The 19911-nt window shown below is 58.2% G+C and overlaps 1 protein-coding gene across 1 annotated transcript in view; it reads left to right on the top strand.

Moving 5' to 3' along the window:
• ITPR3 (inositol 1,4,5-trisphosphate receptor type 3) overlaps positions 1-19911 on the top strand; it is a 43056-nt gene that overhangs the window by 17277 nt on the left and 5868 nt on the right. The window contains 46 exon segments of the mRNA XM_050911249.1: positions 181-327; positions 713-808; positions 2049-2099; positions 2692-2834; positions 3011-3110; positions 3403-3563; positions 4252-4393; positions 4640-4801; positions 4945-5117; positions 5246-5365; positions 5528-5637; positions 5640-5709; positions 5794-5990; positions 5993-6044; positions 6332-6476; positions 6643-6790; positions 7100-7296; positions 7450-7579; positions 7865-7922; positions 8091-8256; positions 8424-8588; positions 8793-8861; positions 9321-9446; positions 9621-9742; position 9861; positions 9919-10069; positions 10072-10118; positions 10478-10729; positions 10824-10949; positions 11265-11390; positions 11510-11630; positions 12378-12562; positions 12699-12847; positions 13028-13136; positions 13298-13388; positions 13630-13799; positions 14499-14673; positions 14756-14940; positions 15313-15513; positions 15945-16055; positions 16343-16438; positions 16705-16806; positions 17096-17182; positions 17881-17991; positions 18508-18700; positions 19696-19821. Coding sequence (XP_050767206.1) covers positions 181-327; positions 713-808; positions 2049-2099; positions 2692-2834; positions 3011-3110; positions 3403-3563; positions 4252-4393; positions 4640-4801; positions 4945-5117; positions 5246-5365; positions 5528-5637; positions 5640-5709; positions 5794-5990; positions 5993-6044; positions 6332-6476; positions 6643-6790; positions 7100-7296; positions 7450-7579; positions 7865-7922; positions 8091-8256; positions 8424-8588; positions 8793-8861; positions 9321-9446; positions 9621-9742; position 9861; positions 9919-10069; positions 10072-10118; positions 10478-10729; positions 10824-10949; positions 11265-11390; positions 11510-11630; positions 12378-12562; positions 12699-12847; positions 13028-13136; positions 13298-13388; positions 13630-13799; positions 14499-14673; positions 14756-14940; positions 15313-15513; positions 15945-16055; positions 16343-16438; positions 16705-16806; positions 17096-17182; positions 17881-17991; positions 18508-18700; positions 19696-19821 — 5965 coding nt within the window.

Here is a 19911-nt window from a genome sequence, read left to right on the forward strand (position 1 = left end):
CGATGCCTGGGGTTCCGCGGTCCTGCCGTGCCGTGGCTGGGAGCTGTGCTCTGCTCTGGACCACGTACAGGGGGGATCCCACCCCCTTGCAGAGTCGGGGGGGGGGGTGTCACAGGAGGAGCTACGTCAGTTTGTAGAAGAGCCACATCCCTGGGTCTCACCACCATTTCCCGGTGCCAGGGGGACGTGGTGAGGCTCTTCCACGCCGAGCAGGAGAAGTTTCTCACCTGCGACGAGTACAAAGGCAAGCTGCACGTCTTCCTCCGAACCACCCTGAGACAGTCAGCCACCTCGGCCACCAGCTCCAATGCCCTGTGGGAGGTGGAGGTGAGCGGGGAGGGGATGGAGCGCGTGTCCATGGGCTTTCGGGGTACCTCCGTGGGTTGCTGCACTTTCACCAGGGGGGGTTGCTAGAAGCAGTGGTTATTTCTATACATTTCCACCTCTGGTAGCCCGACTGCCCTGGTGAAAGCCGGTGCAAGGCTTGAGCTCCATGAGAGCACTGGGAACTGTGGCTGCTGGTGGACAGGCACCAGCGTCTGTCTGAGCTCTGCACCCTGAGTATATTTACTCATGGCCGCCTTTGAGATAGGACGGGCCTCTTATCAGCAGTGTGTTTGCCCGGGGTCAGCAGAGGCTCAGAGGCAGGAACGGCGTCCCGGTTCCCTGCAGCCCGTGTGCCACCGGCTGAGCTCTCCTCTACTTCTCCCAGGTGGTCCACCACGACCCGTGCCGAGGGGGAGCCGGGCACTGGAACGGCTTGTACCGCTTCAAGCACCTTGCCACGGGCAACTACCTGGCAGCAGAGGTAAGGGGGTGAGCAGAGGGACACAGAGACCTGCCCTGCCCTCGAGAGGCTGGTACCATCCCTTGCAAAGGCAGTGCCCACCCGCCCTTAGACAGAGCAGCAGTGCCCAGGATTGCCTCTGGCCCCGCTCCACTCTGCTTTCGGAGCCGTCCTGCCCTGGGCCTCCGCGGCTCCTCCTTGCTCGCAGGAGGCATTGGCACTGGGGCTGTGAGCATCATCATCATTTGCCTGTTTGCAGGGCTAGGCTTTCCTCTCTGAAATCCCCCACCCCACGGTGCAGGGGTTCGCTTGCCAAAATTGCTGTTCCTGGCTCCCTCCTCTTCTGGCCCGGGGAGGGCAGGAGGGGGTGGCCGGGGCTTTCCTCTATTTGCTCACTCTGGGCCAAGCAACTGTACTGGCACAACCTCCTGGTAAGATGGAAGCAGGAGATAATTCATCCTGCTGCGTTTAACTGTTCCTGATCAGGTTTTGCCCATCCTCATCCTCTGGTCCACAGCAGCACCCAGGGCTGTCTTTGCCTGGGGAGGGTGTGGGCAAAATCTGGGCCTGGAAACATCATTTGCCAAATTTTTTGCTCCCATTTAAGGCCAGCTCCAGGCCTCCTGATAGAGGCACAAAGAGGTTTCCGCACTTAGATAATGTGGTTTATATGACACAAATGAGCTGCCAGGACCAAGTGAAAGACAGTGTTACACCCTGCTGCCAGGGGAGCAGGGATATACCGGGGGGGATCTTGGTGCACCATGTGCCAAAGGTGCTCCCTAGCTGGAGAAGACAACGAAGGCAGTCCCCAGGGCCCCTTGCACCACTGGCAGGATGGAAAACAGCAAATACTGGGGCTCTGAAATGGCTGCTTTAAACCAAAAGACCCCTAGGTGACATCTTCTGCAGAGGAAAGAAGATCACAGAATGATCCTCATCCCAGGCTGGTGCTGCCCGGCTTGTGTTGCTCACTGAGACCTCAGCCTGGGGCCTTGAGGGATTTACAGCAAGAGCTCGTCTTGCTGCAACGCAGAGCCCCCAGTCTGCTCACCAGGGCTCACCCCGTCCCGCTCCTCGGGGACGGAGCGCTGTGCACTGGGTACGGGTCGCGTCCTCCAGCCCCATCTGGGCAGGTTTCCTCTCTCTGCGATGTGATCGAGGAAGGCAGGAATAGAGATAACACCCCGTGCGCAGGGTTTTGGAGGGACCGAGTGGGAGGACTGATAGCTGTCTTTCATCTCCCTCTTTAACTTTTCAGGAAAACCCAAGTTATAAAGGAGACGTGGCTGAGCCCAAAGCAGCGCCCACGGTGAGCTGTGTGCAGCCTCGCTAGCAGAAATGCTGCTGCCGCTGCCTGAAATCACGCCGTCTCTTAGACTCTGCCTGAAAGCAGGGAAATGCCCCGAAACAGAGCCCGCCGCGGGGACAGTGCCCGTGCCGTGCCGCCGGGTCCCGCTCGGTGCCAAGGCTGTGGCCGGAGGCTGTCCCGCTGCCCAGCAGAGCACCCCCGCGCCCCGCACTGTAGAGTAGCATCCCTATGTCCCGCTTGCGAGAGGACCCTGCCGAAATCTGTTGGAGGGGTCCCAGTGCATGTTGGATCCCCAGGCCACGGGGAAGTGCTGGTAGAAGAGAGATTTGGACTTTCAGGGGGTTTTCCCTCTTTGCCGTTGGTGAGATTTGGAGAAGGGGTGGCCTCGTAGCTCAGGTGCGTCGCGCCGCGCTTGTGCTCTTGCAGCCCCTTGTGCGTCTCTGCGCTGCGAGGCTCAGCCCGGCGTCCGAGCAAAAGCTTCTGCTCTGAGCGTAGCCGCTGCGTGTCTCCTCCGATGCCGTGTGCGCAGGGAGGCTGGGCTCGGCGGGGCGGCCGCCCCACACCGGGCTCAAAGCTGCTTTCCCCGGTGCAGGGGGGCAGCAGCCGCGCCAGCCGCAGGAACACGGGGGAGAAGATCAAATACCGGCTGGTGGCCGTGCCCCACGGCAATGACATCGCCTCCCTCTTCGAGCTGGACCCTACCACGCTGCAGAAGACGGACTCCTTCGTCCCACGGTACGTGAGCACGTGTTTGCCATGGAGGGATTGAAATAAAGAAGGGAGGCATAATTGCGTGGTGTGAAATTTTGGCAAGTCTGTTCTTGGGGGAGCTTTGCCGGGTGTCGGGAGAAGTGGTGGGTGCTGGTGTGTCCGTGTGGGGATCGCTCACCGGGACACTGTGCCATTTGCAGGAACTCCTACGTGAGGTTGCGCCACCTCTGCACCAACACCTGGATCCAGAGCACCAACGTGCCCATTGACATCGATGAGGAGAGGCCCATTCGCCTCATGGTACGGCCCTGCTCCTTCCTCCCGTGCGTGGATTTGTCCCCTGTGCCCCAATAGCTCTTAGCATGCTCCTTCCCACCCAGCACCCAGGCTTTACCCAGGGACTGAAATACCCTGATGATCCAAGGGGGTGGCTGGACACCAGCCTAGAGCCCATCCCAGTAACCCAGAGGCCACCCTAGCCCTTCTGATGGGGACGAACTGGGTCACTGTCACCACCGGGTTGGTGGCAGATGGTGGGGACATGCTTGGCATTGCCCTGTCTGTGTGATGCTGCTTCCCCGTTGCTTCCCAGCTGGGCACGTGCCCCACCAAAGAAGACAAAGAAGCTTTTGCCATCGTTTCCGTGCCCGTGTCTGAGATCCGGGACCTGGACTTTGCTAACGATGCCAGCTCGATGCTGGCCAACGTGGTGGAGAAGATGAACGAAGGTTTTCTCAGCCAGAATGACCGGAGGTAAAAAGTCATTTCCCCCGGGAGATGGGGCCGTGCTGGGCTCCTCCAAGGGCTCTCCAGCATCGCTGCAGGATGGGGCCCCTGCCTGGGTCTTGGTGCCAGCGCTGTCTTGCTTTCCTGCCCACAACCCAAATCCATGCCTGCTTCTCCCAGGAGTCTGGCGAGGAAACCAGATAACGCTGCAGCCCTGCTCCGGCCCCTCCTTTGCCGCTAGAAAAATATCCGAGGGGCTGAGAGATGGCCCCATGATAGGGGCAGCCGGGTTAGTCACAGTATTATTTTTAGGTGGGTGGGTTCTTGGTGCTTCCTGAGCAAATACAGATCCCCCATGGGACAGAGTGAGCTGCTTCCGCCCTGCCAGCCCGCCCCGCGCGGGTGCCGCAAAGGTGACTAAGGGGGCAGAGGCGTTAAATGCAAAATCCCTGGCATGAATCACGAGCAAAGGCCCCTGGCATTTACCCTGGCACATATAGTTTCCTTAGGAACCATAGGGACTGTAAAACCTCTAGCAGGGAGGGGAGGATCAGCCAGCAGCTTCCCTGGCAGTCTTTTGAGCCCTGAACGTGGGCTCTTTGGTTCTCCAAAATGCGCCAGCATCATTGCAGGGACCCGAGTCTGGGTGGGCTGCATGAGGTGGGTGAGCAGCCCCCCCAGCCGGAGAGTCCCACTGCCCTGTGCCCCTTTGCAGGTTCGTGATCCAGCTGCTGGAGGACTTGGTGTTTTTCGTCAGCGACGTCCCCAACAATGGCCAGAACGTGCTGGACATCGTGGTGACCAAGCCCAACCGGGAGCGGCAGAAGCTGATGCGGGAGCAGAACATCCTGAAGCAGGTGAGTGGCCCTGGGGCCCTGCATCCAAGCAGGGTTGAGGTCCTGCAGAGATGTCCTGTTCTGCCCAGGGCCACACTGGAGGCCAGGGACCTGGAAAACCCCATGGAGGAGGTGTAGCTGGTCTCCAGCTCATGTCCCAGTGGTGCACCAAGCCCTCCTGGCAAGCACGGCTGGTGTCCAGCCGTGCATGGGGGTGGTGATGGTGTGGAGGGGGACACAGCACTTACCATCTCTGCTTTTGGGCAGATCTTTGGGATCCTGAAAGCCCCCTTCAAGGACAAGGGCGGGGAAGGGCCCCTGGTGCGACTGGAAGAGCTGTCGGACCAGAAAAACGCTCCCTACCAGTACATGTTTCGGCTGTGCTACCGCGTGCTCCGGCACTCCCAGGAGGACTATCGCAAGAACCAGGTGCATGGGGGTGACGGGGGGAGTCCCCATCCCGCCACGTTGCAAAGTCCTGGGGGGTGCCGAGGTCTCGGTGGGGCAGGGGGAGCATTGCCAGAGTCCCAACACCCAGCCCCGTGCACTCACCACCTCTCTGCCCGCTCCAGGAGCACATTGCCAAGCAGTTCGGCATGATGCAGTCCCAGATCGGCTACGACATTCTTGCCGAGGACACCATCACGGCCCTGCTGCACAACAACCGCAAGCTGCTGGAGAAGCACATCACGAAGACGGAGGTGGAGACCTTCGTCAGCCTGGTGCGCAAGAACCGTGAGCCACGGTGCGTGTCCGGAAAGGCCCCGTCCCAAAGGGCTTTGTGCTGCCTGGTGGGTGGGATGTGCCTCGACCAGAGGTGGAGAGAGCCCCCGTGGACCCCCCTTTTCACAGCGAGCTGTCTCTGCTCTGTAGGTTTTTGGACTACCTCTCGGACCTGTGCGTGTCCAACCACATTGCCATCCCCGTCACCCAGGAGCTGATCTGCAAGTGCGTGCTGGACCCAAAGAACAGCGACATCCTCATCAAAACGGAGTGAGTAGCCAAGGGGAGAGGTTTTCCACGTTCGGGGTTCGGTGCCTGGCCCTGCCTTCCACCAGCTCCCGCGATGCTCTGGTAAAACCCTCGTCACCCCTCGAGGTGCAGCCGCTCCCTGTCCACGGGAGCATCTCCCGTTTTACACCTTTTCTGTCCTAGGCTGAGGCCGGTGAAGGAGATGTCCCAGAGCCATGAGTACCTGAGCATCGAGTACTCGGAGGAGGAGGTCTGGCTCACCTGGACGGACAAGAACAATGACCACCATGAGAAAGCATCCGGCAGCTGGCACAGGAGGCCCGGGCTGGCAATGCCCATGACGAGAACGTCCTCAGCTACTACAGGTGACGATCCCGCAGCATCTTCTCTCCAGGTGAGGGTGTAAGGGTTGCATGGCCTCACTCCCTCTCCCCCTCATCCCTGGGCAGGTACCAGCTGAAGCTCTTTGCCCGCATGTGCCTGGATCGCCAGTACTTGGCCATCAAGGAGATCTCCCAGCAGCTGGGTGTGGACCTGATCTTCCTCTGCATGGCAGATGAGATGCTGCCCTTCGATCTCCGGGCATCCTTCTGCCACCTCATGTTGCACGTGCACGTGGACAGGGACCCCCAGGAGCTGGTGATGCCGTGAAGTTTGCACGGCTCTGGACCGAGATCCCCACGGCCATCACGATCAAAGAGTGAGACTCCTTGGGGCTCGCAGTGGCTTTGAGGGACAAGGCAGGAGGTGGGATGGTAGATGCCGTCCAGTCTAGGGACTGGCTTGGCTTTAGCAGGGACTGGGAGGAGGGCATTTGTGGAGTGACTTTGATAGGTCTCAGCCTTCAGAAGAAAGTGGGCTCCATCACAGTCGTGAGCATCACTTCTGGCCATGACGGCTCAGCAGCTGCCTGGACAGTGCTCCTTCCAGGCTGGGTGCGAGGAGACTCGCTGCCATCCAGCTCACGCCCACCATCTCCCCTCACAGCTACGACTCCAACCTCAACGTCTCACGCGATGACAAGAAGAACAAGTTTGCCAGCACCATGGAGTTCGTGGAGGACTACCTCAACAACGTGGTGAGCGAGGCAGTGCCCTTCGCCAACGAGGAGAAGAACAAGCTCACCTTCGAGGTGCGAGTCCTGCCAGTGTCACTGGCACGTTGCAGGATGCAACATGGTTTGGCTGCGACTGCCTCTGCAACGAGGGTGGCCGTGCTGGCATCCCTCTCCCCCATATTTGTTTCTCCTGCTCAGCCCTGAGCACAGCAAGGTCTGGAGTTCGCTTGTCCTTCCCCAGGTCGTCAGCCTTGCCCACAACCTCATCTACTTCGGCTTCTACAGCTTCAGCGAGCTGCTGCGCCTGACGCGGACGCTGCTGGGCATCATCGACTGCGTCCAAAACCCCCAGCTGATGATGCAGGCGGTCTACAACGACGAGGTGACGGGTGAGTCCCTGCTCCATAACCAGGCGCGGTCCTGCAGGAAGATGTTTTCCATGGTCTGCCCAGTGCTTTCCAGTTTTGGCTGCAAGAAAACAAGCCACTGGTTTGCTGACATGGAAGCTTTGGCTGGGTCTGCACTGGGAGACAGGAGGTGTTGAGCCCTTGGCCATGCCAGAGAAATGGCCAGTCCCTCGTACTCGTTCTCTCATTAAGATCTACAGCATTTTCCAGTCTAAGTGGGTCCTTTTGTTGGTCCTCTGCCACCTCCCTTTCCATCTGCATTAACTTTGCCTGCTGTGGCTGCCTCTGTAGGGAAGAACGTGCGGAGGTCAATCCAGGGCGTTGGGCAGATGATGTCCACCATGGTGCTGAGCAGGAAACAGTCCATCTTCAGCCCCCCGAGCCTCAGTGCCGGGTCTGCCCCAGAGCAAGTGGACAGAGGGAGGAGCATTGAGAACGAGAACATTGTGGTGATGGAGACCAAGCTGAAGATCCTGGAGATCTTGCAGGTTGGAGCCGGTGGGGAGGGAGAAGCATTGTGGAGCTGTGGGTGGGACTCGTGGGATGGGGTGGTGTGGGGAAGACATGGTTTTCTGAGGCAGAGAGACAGCTGGCATGAAGAGGGCACTCACTTTTGCTTTATTCTTCTTCGCTGCTGCCAGTTCATCCTGAACGTGCGGCTGGACTACAGGATTTCCTACCTGCTTTCTGTCTTCAAGAAGGAGTTTGTGGAAGTCTACCCCATGCAGGACAGTGCGGCTGATGGGACAGCTCCAGCCTTTGACTCCACAAGTAACTCTTTCATTTTGCTCCTGGTACACCTTCAACTCAGCAAACCCCACAGGCTGGGGACACACAGGCGGCGGAGGTGACAGCTCCAGAAGCTCTCCACCCGCCGCTGCTGCTGGCAGGGAGCATGGGGGGGATTGGAGTTTGTGCCGATGCAATGAGGTGTCCTGTGTCCGTCGTGGAGGCTCGGAGCAGGGGCCAGGGAGCTGGGTTGGTTTCTGTAGGTTTCTGCCAATGCACAGGGATCACGTTGGCCACCCCTTTCATCTCCGTTTTCTCTCCCTTCAGCTGCAGCCATGAACCTGGACCGGATCGGCGAGCACGCAGAAGCCATGTTCGGTGTGGGGTGAGTCCCTGCCCCCTCCGTTGCACAGTTAGCCTGGCCGTAGGGCTCCTCCTCTCCTGCCCATACTACCGAGGCTGAAAGCTGCAGGTGATGAGGAAGATGAGGCTCTAAAGGCTAATGCAGCTCCCACATGGTTGCTAACACCAAGCGCTTTCGTCCCGGCTTCAGGAAGACGAGCAGCATGTTAGAGGTGGATGACGAGGGAGGGAGGATGTTTCTGCGGGTGCTGATCCACCTGACGATGCATGACTACCCGCCGCTCATCTCCGGCTCCCTGCAACTCCTCTTCAAGCACTTCAGCCAGAGGCAGGAGGTCTTGCACACCTTCAAACAGGTAACCCTGGTGGGACGCTGCTCTGGAGCACCTCTGAGCCCACGCTTGGCTGTGGGTGCAGGACGTAGGATGGGTCCTGGCCCCTTTCCTTGGGAGGGAGGTCTGGGAGAGGAGGAGAGTGGGGTTTGTAGGCCCCAAACTGGAAATCCCTGGGAATGTCGCTGCAGGTTCAGCTCCTGATCTCGGCCCAGGATGTTGAAAACTACAAGGTGATCAAGTCAGAGCTGGACAAACTCCGTACCATGGTGGAGAAATCAGAGCTCTGGGTGGACAAGAAGGGCAGCAGCAAAGGGGACAGCACGGTGGAGGGGAACAAGAAGGAGAAGAAAGAGGTGAGAGCCCTGAGCAAGACTCTGGGAACTGGGGCAGGAGAGGAGTGGGAGGTAGAGGTGCAGCTTGCATCTAATGCCTCTTGATGGGCCATGCACCCCTCTCCGTGGAAGAGGAGGGTCAGGGAGGGTCCTGCGGGGTGTAGTTATGCCCCAGGCTTTGGAGAGGTGCAGTGGGACCCTGGTGCTGTTTCTGTCCCCTTGCAGCATGCTGCTGACGAAGAGGTCATTGCTCCAGGAGAGAAGAGCAGCGAGAACTATCAGATAGTCAAGGGGGTAAGTGAGACCAAATCCTGTCCCCAGGGCTGTTCCTGGAGGCACGGCCAGCGATGCCTGCCTGGCCTGGGATGCCATGGGTGCACCAGCAGGAAGGGAAAGGGTGAAATCATGGGGGGGATTTCCAAGCTCTCCTGTGGTTCAGTAGAAACGAGTCCAAGGCAGGGCTTGTTCCTGCCAGCTCAGCGCAAGGAGGAGCCCTGTTACGTCCCCAGGGCTCGCAAGTGAGCCTTGCACTGGGAGGACTGGAGGGGAGAGGGTTGGTGATGGGTACGAGGGCTTTCTGCATGGCACTGCGAGGAGGATTGCTGAGGGGAGTGCCAAGATTTGCGAGCGATGCGGGGAGTGCCTGGGTTTACGGAGGGCGCATCTGGATTGCAAGCAAGCCCCCAGTGCTGGTGGCCATCCTGATGGGCTCCCAGGCTCAATTCCCCTCTGCCATGGTCCTTCTCTCCCCAGATCCTGGAACGGCTGAATAAGATGTGCGGGGTCGGAGAGCAAGTGCGCAAGAAGCAGCAGCGCCTTCTGAAGAACATGGATGCCCACAAAGTGATGCTGGATCTGCTGCAGATCCCTTATGAGAAGGTGGGTGGGCAGAAGCTGGCTGGTCCTGAAGTGCCCAGGGCAAGGGGTGGGGGATGCGGGGGGACCCCTGCATGACTGGGTCCTGCAGCTGGGCAGGGCAGGAGGGACAGCAGCCTGCTGCTGCTCTCCATCCCTCACCAACCCTGGGTATTTCTCTTCTCCGCCCTTCCTCAGGGTGATGCCAAGATGATGGAGATCCTGAAATTCACCCATCAGTTCCTGCAGAAGTTTTGTGCTGGCAACCAGGAAAACCAGGCCCTGCTGCACAAACACCTCAACCTGTTCCTGACCCCGGGGTAAGGAGAGGGGACCGAAGGGTGGTCGCAGGCAGCAGCACAGGGAGAGACTTCAGTACCGCTCCTGGGGCTGAGAGCAAGGCATACAAAAGCCAGGAGGAGACCCCGGGAGAGGAAGGGTCAGGGCAGGAGGGAAGCTGTTCCTTGCAGCCCCCAGCCTCACTCTGTTCCCACAGCTCCTGGAGGCTGAGACGATGCAGCACATCTTCCTCAACAACTACCAGCTCTGCTCGGAGATCAATGAGACGGTGCCGCAGCACTTCATCCACTGCGTGGCCACCCACGGCCGCCACGTGCAGTACCTCGACTTCCTGCACACCATCATCAAGGCGAGGGCAAGTACGTCAAGAAGTGCCAGGACATGATCATGACCGAGGTGAGCACCTCTCCCCCCAGCCCCTGGGGCGTGAGCGTGGGGTGTAGCAGGGCATGGCTCCTGGGAGGTGCACGGTTGGCTTCTTCCTTGAGGAGAAGCCTTCCCAGCCATGGTGGCTTCTCCCTGGAGTAGGAAATGTCTCCAGGAGCTTAATGCAAGGTCCAAAAGCCAATAATCATTTTGGAGCTGTGATTTTTTGATTGCACTGCAAATGCCTGGTTTTCCCTGTAAATGCACGGCCCTTTCACCCTTCACCGGCTGCTGCCTCTCATCGCCCCGCTGCAGAGGACACCGTTTTCTGCCTTGCAGGTTTCTGACCCTCCTTCTCCGGAGCGGTGACCACTGACTTTTCCCTGCAGCTCACCAATGCTGGGGACGACGTGGTGGTTTTCTACAACGACAAGGCTTCACTGGCCACCCTTCTGGAGATGATGACAGCAGCCAGGGATGGGGTGGAGGAGAACAGCCCGCTGATGTACCACATCTCACTGGTGGACCTGCTGGCTGCCTGCGCCGAGGGCAAGAACGTCTACACAGAGATCAAGTGCACATCCCTGCTGCCCTTGGAGGACGTGGTGCGGGTGGTGACACATGAGGATTGCATCACGGAGGTACGGGGTGCCCAGTGAGGAGGGTGCCAGTGGCTTTGCACTGATTGCCTTCTCCTGACGGTGCCTGTGCCCCACCTCCCTCGCTCCTCGGCAGGTGAAGATGGCCTACGTGAACTTCGTCAACCATTGCTACGTGGACACGGAGGTGGAGATGAAGGAGATCTACACCAGCAACCACATCTGGACTCTCTTCGAGAACTTCACCCTGGACATGGCCCGGGTGCGTGGGGAGGGTTGAGTGGCAGGGACACAGCAGCAACGGCTGCCGTATCGGATGGGGACAGGTTGGTGTCACAGAGGCTTCCTTGAAGCCTAGGGAGCCAGGCATGGGACATGGGCACCATGGGGACTTCCGTAGCTGCCACACTTCAGGCTGGGGAGCAGTCGGGGCTCTCTGGTGTAGATGCAGGAGCTGTGTCACCAGCCATGTCCCTTGGCTCAGCAAGGTCCCAGCAGCACTGCATGCCAGCAGCATCCAGCCAGGATGCATGCCTACCTCGCCCTGGTACCATCAGCATCCTCCTTCTCCTCACAGATGTGCAAGAAGCGAGAGAAACGCCTGCCAGACCCTACGCTGGAGAAGTACGTGCTGACGGTGGTGCTGGACACCATCAACGCGTTCTTCAGCTCCCCCTTTTCGGAGAACAGCACCTCGCTGCAGGTAATGAGGTGCTGCATGGCCAAGCTGTGGCCAGGGAAGGAAAGGAGCTCACTGAGCCCCCCAAAACAAGGTCTGATCGCACCTTGCACTGATACATACCTGCCTTCTCTCTCCTGCAGACCCACCAGACCATTGTGGTGCAGCTTCTCCAGTCCACGATGAGGCTGCTGGAGTGTCCCTGGCTGCAGCAGCAGCATAAGAGCTCAGTGGAAGCCTGCATCCGCACGCTGGCCATGGTCGGTAAGGAACCACGCCGGAGTGATGCTCTGTTCCTCACCGACCAGGAGGATGCAGCCACCCTTGGCTGCCTCTGCTCCGGCAGGGAGCAAGAGCCATCGTCCCTACTGCGGGTCTTGGCAGGGCGCCCTGGCGAGAGGCTGCCGGCCGGGAATGAGGAGGTTTGGCTCCGGGATGTGCTTTTTTTTGAGCTACATCTCCGGGCGTGACCAGGGTGATGTGGGGATAACCGAAGCCCGGGCTTGGTTGGGAGATCCCTGGTGTGTCCCTGCTGGTGAAGGGCCTGGAAACAAAGCCAGCATTTATGGTGGTTTTCCCTCGCCAGGACTTTGCCCTCAGCCTGCTTGTGGCTGCCTGACTCGGGACAAGGGTTGTTAGCACTGAGTCACCGTGTGGAAAGGATTGCTCGGTGGTTAGACACTGGGTGGGGATTTCCCTTTGTAATTTGAAGTAGGGTGCTTACAACATCTCCATGCTGGGCTTTCCCAACCAAAAACTGGAGGTGGTGCCTCTTTCCATCCTACGTTGGGCTGGGGGGCTGTGGGCAATGTTGTGCTGCAGTGGGGAGGGATGGATGGAAATCACCCCTCGCTAGCCTGGAGGAGTTTACTCTTGTATTTAACCCAAATCTTCTCTGCTGCAAATGAAGAGCTGGTGAAGGCATGCCCGGCCCAAGGCAGTGTGGTAGGACCCAGCCGATGGGGTGGGCTGGGTCATATCTGTCCCCAACCCTGGCTCCGTCTCCTGCAGCCAAGAGCCGCTCCATCGCGCTGCCCATGGACCTGGACGCCCACGTCAGCTCCCTGCTCAACAGCAGTTCCACCAGCACCGTGCAGAGGAACACGTCCAGCTACAAGACGGCCACGCGGACCTTCCCCCGCGTCTCCACCACCCCCAACCAGTGGGACTACAAGAACATCATAGAGAAGCTGCAGGTATGGGGCAGGGGGGTGATGGTGGCATGGGTCAGTGCATGATAGCAAGAAGGTGCTGGCGTTGGAGGGGTCCCTCTCCCGTGCTCGTGTCTCCTAGGCGTGCATTGGCCCTAAAGGTGTGTGCTGTGACTTGTAGGACATCATCAACGCACTGGAGGATCGCTTGAAACCACTGGTGGAGGCTGAGCTGTCTGTCCTGGTGGATGTCCTCCACCGGCCAGAGCTGCTTTTCATGGAGGGGACGGAGGCGTTTCAGCGATGCGAGAGCGGAGGTTTCCTGTCCAAGTGAGGATGCTTTGCAATTGCCCAGGGATTGCTGGGAGTGCTGGGGAGGGCTGGTGACCTTCATCCTTTGTGGGTTGTGCAACCCGGTGTGTGCCTGCAGCCTGGAGGGATGGTGGGGACAGTTCCCTCAGGGACCCCCTTGTCCCTCTCGGCTGTGTGACGGTGGCTCTGCTGTGCCAGGCTGGTGCAGCACACCAAGGACCTCATGGAGACAGAGGAGAAGCTGTGCATCAAGGTGCTGAGGACGCTGCAGCAGATGCTGGTGAAGAGGAACAAGTACGGCGAGAGGGTGAGCACCATGGTCCCATGGCATGTCCTGAGCCCCGCTCCTTGTCTGTGCAGCCCCTGCTTCCCAGCCCTCCCCGCTGCAGCCCATGGGTGCTCAGCCTTGTTCCACTCTAGTGCTGGCCCTGGTGTTGGGAGACTCATGACGTTTATTTGTCTTGGCAGGGCAACCTGCTGCGGAAAATGCTCCTGAACAATTACCTGCAGAACAAGAAGTCCAGCTCCAAAGGGGAAATCGTGGATGCTGCTGGGGGAGGTGAGTGCCCCTCTCCTGTGCCTTCCCTGTCTCTCTGCACTGCTCACACACACCTCGAATTCCCGGCTCCCGAGCCATGGTGGGATCAGGTCTGTAGCTGGTTGCCATGCCCCCACCTCCACAGGAGAAGAGGACTTGGGGAGATGAAGGGATGGGACTGAGATGCTCCTGGCAGTGATTTAGCTGTGCTCGTTCTCCTGCACTACTACAGCATCACATCCATCTGTGTCCTCTCATGCAGGCCAAGACCAGGACTGGTCCGCTATCGCTGCTGTCCAGTGCCGGCTGGACCGAGAAGGGGCCACCAAGTTGGTGGCTGACCTTATCATGAACACCAAGAACGAGAAGATCTTCCAAGAGAGCATCCTGCTTGCCATCCGGCTGCTGGATGGAGGCAACACCGAGATCCAGGTGCTGAGCCCTGGCTGCATGGTGGGCGCCAGTCCCGGGGGGATTGGGCAGCCATGGTTTGAGGTGTGCAGTGTAACCGTCCCAGCACTTGGAAGACGTGGGTGCAGGGCAGTCCTCCATCCTGGGTTGGCCCCTGGGCAGCAGGCTTTGCCAAAATACTGTTTGGTTGCATGTGTTTGCTGGCTGTCCAGAGGAGGAACTGCAGAAATCTGTCTGGTTTTGAGTTTTCCAGCTCTGTGGCTGGATGGAGCTCGAGGGCTGGATGCTGCGAAAGGGGCAGGTTGTTGCAGGTTGTTTCTGGAGTAATGCTGATGCCCTCTACCGGGTATTGCTCAAATGGCTCAGGGCTGCAGCTCCTGGGTGATAACTCATGGGTTATCTTGAATCCTTTATCACAGGGAAGCCAAAAAATTGTACATGCAAAATACAGTAGGGTTCCAGGCCTGGAGCTGCTGTAATTGCTGCTTGCTCTGTCCCTAACCCCGCTTAGGGTAAAGGAGAGCACAGCGGCAGGGGACGATCCATCCCTGTAAATCCAAGAGGACTGCAATGGCCAGGGCTGTTGCACAGAAATAAACCTGCTCACCGGGTTATCTCGGACAAGGTCTTGAGTGCTGGAGGCTACCAAATCAGAGGGGCAGGCAGGGACAGTTTGGACCCCATGGTGGAGACTTGAACAACTGTCCTCCCTCCTCCCAGAAATCCTTTTACAACCTCATGACGAGCGACAAGAAGTCTGAGAAGTTCTTCAAAGTTTTGCACGACCGGATGAAGAAAGCGCAGCAGGAGACCAAATCTACGGTGTCTGTGAACATGAGTGACATCGGGAACAAGCCTCGTGAGGACAAAGACGAGCCTGACCCTGGCACCAAAGGTATCAGGCCGTGTCCTCTTGGTAGAGCCGATGTCTGTCTCGTTGGATAGCCTGATGCTAACGAGGTTGGATTGCCCTCTAGGACGAGGAGACACCTTCCTGATGCCTGGCACCCCCTCCCGATACCCGATGGCCATAGGGTTTCGGAAGGGCCATGACACTGGGGAGCAGGGCCAGAACAACGAAATGGGGGTGACGGTCCTGATCATGGAGCCTATCCTGCGATTCCTGCAACTGCTCTGTGAGAACCACAACCGGGACCTGCAGGTTGGTTACGGGGGCTGCTAGGGTCTGGGGGTCAGGACAGCGGCCATGGGACTGGGGTGTGGGAAGGCTGGGCTCTGCCCCAATTTGGTCCAAAAAAGCCATTGCACCAGGCACTCTGTGCCTCAGTTTCCCCGTCTGCAAATGCACCATCCCTTATGGATAACTTTTGGTGTTGTGAAAGGAGCCGTTCACGGCACGACTGTGTCCATGGGACTGAGTGCTGCTCTCGGAGGTCTGTACGTTACAGGGGTGGCCCCAGCCCAATTCTCCATCGCGCTGCAGCTGGAGGGGGTGTCGGGAGGGGGATCAGGACTGCCTCTCCCATCGGAGTGACGCCGCTCAGCCCCGTTAACTGCAGGCTTTGCTCGACAGAACTTCCTCCGGTGCCAGAACAACAAGACCAACTACAACCTGGTGTGCGAGACGCTGCAGTTCCTCGACATCATGTGCGGCAGCACCACGGGGGGGCTGGGGCTGCTGGGCCTCTACATCAACGAGTACAACGTGGCCCTCATCACCCAGACCCTGGAGACCTTGACCGAGTACTGCCAAGGGCCCTGCCACGAGAACCAGGTCTGTGGGTATCCCTGCAGGTCTGGGTTGTTCCCGGTGTGCCTGGGGCGTTTCAGCGCTGATGAGGGATGCCCAAGGGAGGATCTGGGGGGGATGCGTGGGAAAGCAGCAGGGCCAGGGTCAGCTTTTGGTTTCAGGGTGTGAACAGGAGCAGAACATGGGCAGCAGAGGATGCCGGGGTGCACAGGGATGCTGCACGGGTTATGAGCTACTGCTTGGCTGGATAATATGGTGATGCAAATGGGGGTTAAATAATATAGTGGTGCAAACGGTGCCCTTTCCAGGGAGATGGGGGGTTTGGGGGCTCCTGGGGTAATCAGGCAGGGTCAGCGCTGTAGGCAGGGCACCGTTTCAGACCTGGGCTGTGTTGGAGGGTGAAGCTGGGAGGACTGGCAGCATCCATGGGATAACACATTGCATTGCTCCCCCAGAGCTGCATCGTGACCCACGAGTCCAATGGGATCGACATCATCACAGCCCTCATCCTTAATGACATCAGCCCCCTCTGCAAGTACCGGATGGACCTGGTCCTGCAGCTGAAGGTAGGCAGAGCCTTGGGCTGGGATGGGGGGCATGTGTGTGTGCATCACTGCGTGGGCTTGCTGGCATGGCCGTGGGGTGTGCTGTGGGGTGAGGTGGCTGCTGTAGCAGGGACTGTGCATGTGTCAGGTCCTTGAGTGTGGGAGCATGTGGGCTTGGTGGGTCAGGGCTGGTACATCTCCACCGTGTGAGGCTCAGACAACTCTAGCACCGGGGAGTTACAGCTGACCAGGGCGCAGGGGGTTTCTGCAGGGCACAACTCCCCTCAGCAAGGGCTTCTCTTTGCCAGGACAATGCTTCCAAGCTCCTCTTGGCCCTCATGGAGAGCAGACACGACAGCGAAAACGCCGAGCGGATCCTCATCAGCCTCCGCCCACAGGAACTGGTAAGGGCTGACAGTGAAACACCCCCAGCCTTGCCCCACTGAGCCCCCAGTCTCCCCACTGGCCCATTGCTGGACCTCTTCTGCTGCGGGTCCTGATGCAGCTTCTGGTTTGCAATCCAATAACCATCTCGTCTGCCATACTGCTGGTCACCGCCTTCTGCACAAGCATCCTTGCCTAATGGTTTTCCCAGAGCCATTCGTGGCCAGAGGAGGAAAATGGGGCAAGGAGGTGGGGAGAAGCTCACTGTCCCTCTGCTGCCTTCCAGGTCGACGTGATTAAGAAGGCCTATCTGCAGGAAGAGGAGTGTGAAAACGCCGAGGTTTCTCCCCGGGAAGTCGGTCACAACATTTATATATTGGCACTGCAGGTACTGAGCTGTGACAGCAGGGTCCCTGCCAGGCTGGGCTCCCTGTGCCGCGCTGGGCTCCTGCTCGCTGATTTGCACATTTTTCTCTATATTTATTTACATTTCCTCCAGCCAGGCTGGCCTCCTTGGGGAGGCATGGCTGGGAAATGTGCTTTTGGCTCCTGTGAAAAGCCAGCCCCTAGGCTTGCCGGCCGTCCCACTCCCCTGTGCACCCCATGTCCCGCTCCCGTGTTCACCGGTGGCTGCTCGCCAGCTTGTGCTCACCTGGCTATCGCTGTCCCTCTTCCAGCTGTCCCGACACAACAAGTCTCTGCAGCAGCTCCTGAAGCCAGTGAAACGAATCCAGGAGGAGGAGGAGGAGGGCATCTCATCCATGGTACGGAGGGGCCTTGGGAACGGAGGCAGAGCCCCCGCAACCCGCCCCGACCCTGACCGGAGACTGCGAAGAGCTGCTTCTCCCACCCTTGCTGAGTCACCCTGGGTTTTGTTGTTTAAGATTTGATGGGGTTTGGTATTCCCCGGAGGGACTAAAGAAAGAAAGAAAGACTTATCAGTGCCCTTGTAGCCCAGACGACAAGCCCAAAGGCACGTGCACCTTTTATAACCAAGCTGCGGAGAGCTGTATTTGCGGGGCTCCCCAAGGAAGGCTCAGCTGTAGGGTGATGTCCAGCTCGCCGCAGGGACAGGCTGGTGGCCCTGATGGGGTCCTGCTGGTACCCGCTTTCTCCCCTTCCCTTCAGACAAGGAAGGGCTGAGTCCTTTGCTGTCGTTTCTTGCCTATGTACCTTAGATCCCAAATGAGATTCAGCAGTAATATGATTTCCCTGGGGTTTTATGGGCATTGATTTGTAATTTGTGGATTAGCAGCATTTGGATGTAATTATTGCAGGGAATCGAATGTCTGTCACCTCAGGGAGTGCTCGTACCCCTTTAGGAAGCTTTAATTCATTTGCTTTTCCCTGAGACCTCATCAGCTTTGGTCACTTTTGAGGAACACTGTTGTCAGTGCAGAGTTAGACCTGACTCCTCCGGCTGAGGCCACTCTCATCCGCTCTCCCTCTCCCTGCATCCCAGCTCAGCCTAAACAACAAGCAGCTGACGCAGATGCTGAAGTCGACGGCCCCGGTCCAGGAAGAAGAGGAAGACCCGCTGGCTTATTACGAGAAACACACATCCCAGATTGAGGCAAGACCTGTTAGCTGTTGGGTTGCCAGTATGCACATGGTCGGTGAATCCCACGTGTGCTCCAGCTGCCTCGTGCCCGGTTATTTTGCACTGGGAGCCTTCCTATCCCTGTGCTGGCAAGAAGCAGATGAGCCTTTTGCTCTGCAGAGAGCCGGAGGCGTTAGCAGAGCCCGTGAGGAGCTGAGGGAATGAGCTGCCCCCCCGGACCCTTCTTTTTTCTCCCAGCAGCAGCGGGGATGCAGCCGATTTGGCAGCCCCATCCTTGCTTGTCGGCACGGATCTCTCCTTGCAGATGGGCCGGCAAGGGTTCACGCGGTCTCGGCTTTCCTCCGGCACAGTCAGGGCTGCCTTTGCTGGGTCGATTTGTAGCGTTATAGACAAGTGGCCGGTGATATTTGGATCCCAGTGGAGTGGGAGGGAGGAGGGGAAGGCACAGCTGGGTCTAGGAAAGAGGAAACCAAAGCCTGGCAGGGGCAGGGTCTGACGGCACCCTGTCCTTCGCTCTGCTTCCTGCAGATTGTGCGCCTGGACCGAAGCATGGAGCAGATCATCTTCCCTGTGCCTGGCATCTGCGAGTTCCTCACCAAGGAGACCAAGTACCGGCTCTTCACCACCACGGAGCAGGATGAGCAGGGCAGCAAAGTCAGTGATTTCTTCGACCAGTCGTCCTTCCTCCACAACGAGATGGAATGGCAGAAGAAACTGCGCAGTAAGAGCAAACCAGACCTTCCCTTTGGGCTCTCCCCGGCCAGCACGGGCACTTCGAATAGCCCCTGTTGTGAAACTGGGAGGCAGCCCTGCTTTGAAAGGGCTGTGAACCCTGGCAGCAGCCTGGAAATCACATCTCTGAGCTCTTTGTGCCCCTTGCTCTGTAGAGCACAACACACTCGGCAGTTTGCAGGGAGTGGAGGTTAATCAAGATCCCAGGGATGTGCTTCCTCCATGCCTGTTTTAGTGCAGTTCCTCAGTAGTCTGAAATGCATCTTACAGCATGTTCCCTGGGATTACGCCCGCGGGTGTTTTCCCCTGGAAAGCCCTCTCTTCATTTGTTTTCAGTTGCCTTCTCCAAAGCCAGGATCTAGCAGCTACATATGGGAAATAAAACTTGTTTCTCTGCACCCTGCAGACCTGCTTAGGTGCTTTCAGGGCTGCATCGGGATGGAAATCCTGCCTTAAAATAACAGGAGCTCACTAAAGAGTCACACTATAAATACTGCAATGCAGCTAAGGAGTAGTGTAGCAGCTCTGAAAACACTTGCAGATCCAGTCAAAACTATCTTAGGAATTTGGCAGGAAACAAGTTTCCAGTATGGATGGGAAATTGCTGGCTGGGTCTCCTCTGGGACCGAGCACCAGCGCTGAAAACACAAAGACACTGTTGTTTTGAAGGACGTGAGCGGCGAGGCTGTAGGAGGTGGGAGATGGGGCGGAGGGTGAGGAGGAGAACGGAGCCGATCTGATTCCAAGGTGCCAGAGCAGGTCAAAGGGCAGAGAAGCCAAGAAATGCAAGCAGGAACATTTTGAACTTGCACTCCTATTTCAGCAGATGAGGAGGGAGCTTTTATTAACGTTTTGAAGGAAGTGGGAGGCAAGGGCCCTGCTAACTGTACTGAGCCGAGCCCTTCGGATGTCTGGGAGGACAAAGCGTTCCCCAGTTGGCACAAGGTTGGCTGAGATTTGTGTGTCTGCCTCCTCTCCCTCCAGGCATGCCGCTGATGTACTGGTTCTCCCGCAGAATGACGCTCTGGGGAAGCATTTCCTTCAACCTGGCTGTCTTCATCAACATAATCATTGCTTTCTTCTACCCCTATGTTGAAGCCACTTCCATGGGTAAGTGCCCCGGCATCTGCTGCTCCTCGAGGTGAAAGAAAAAGAGGACCTTCATGTGCAGGAAAACCGGTCCCCTTACCTGTGCTCTCC

The sequence above is a fragment of the Gymnogyps californianus genome, chromosome 27 (assembly GCF_018139145.2).
Source record: "Gymnogyps californianus isolate 813 chromosome 27, ASM1813914v2, whole genome shotgun sequence".
Classification (NCBI taxonomy): Eukaryota; Metazoa; Chordata; class Aves; order Accipitriformes; family Cathartidae; genus Gymnogyps; species Gymnogyps californianus.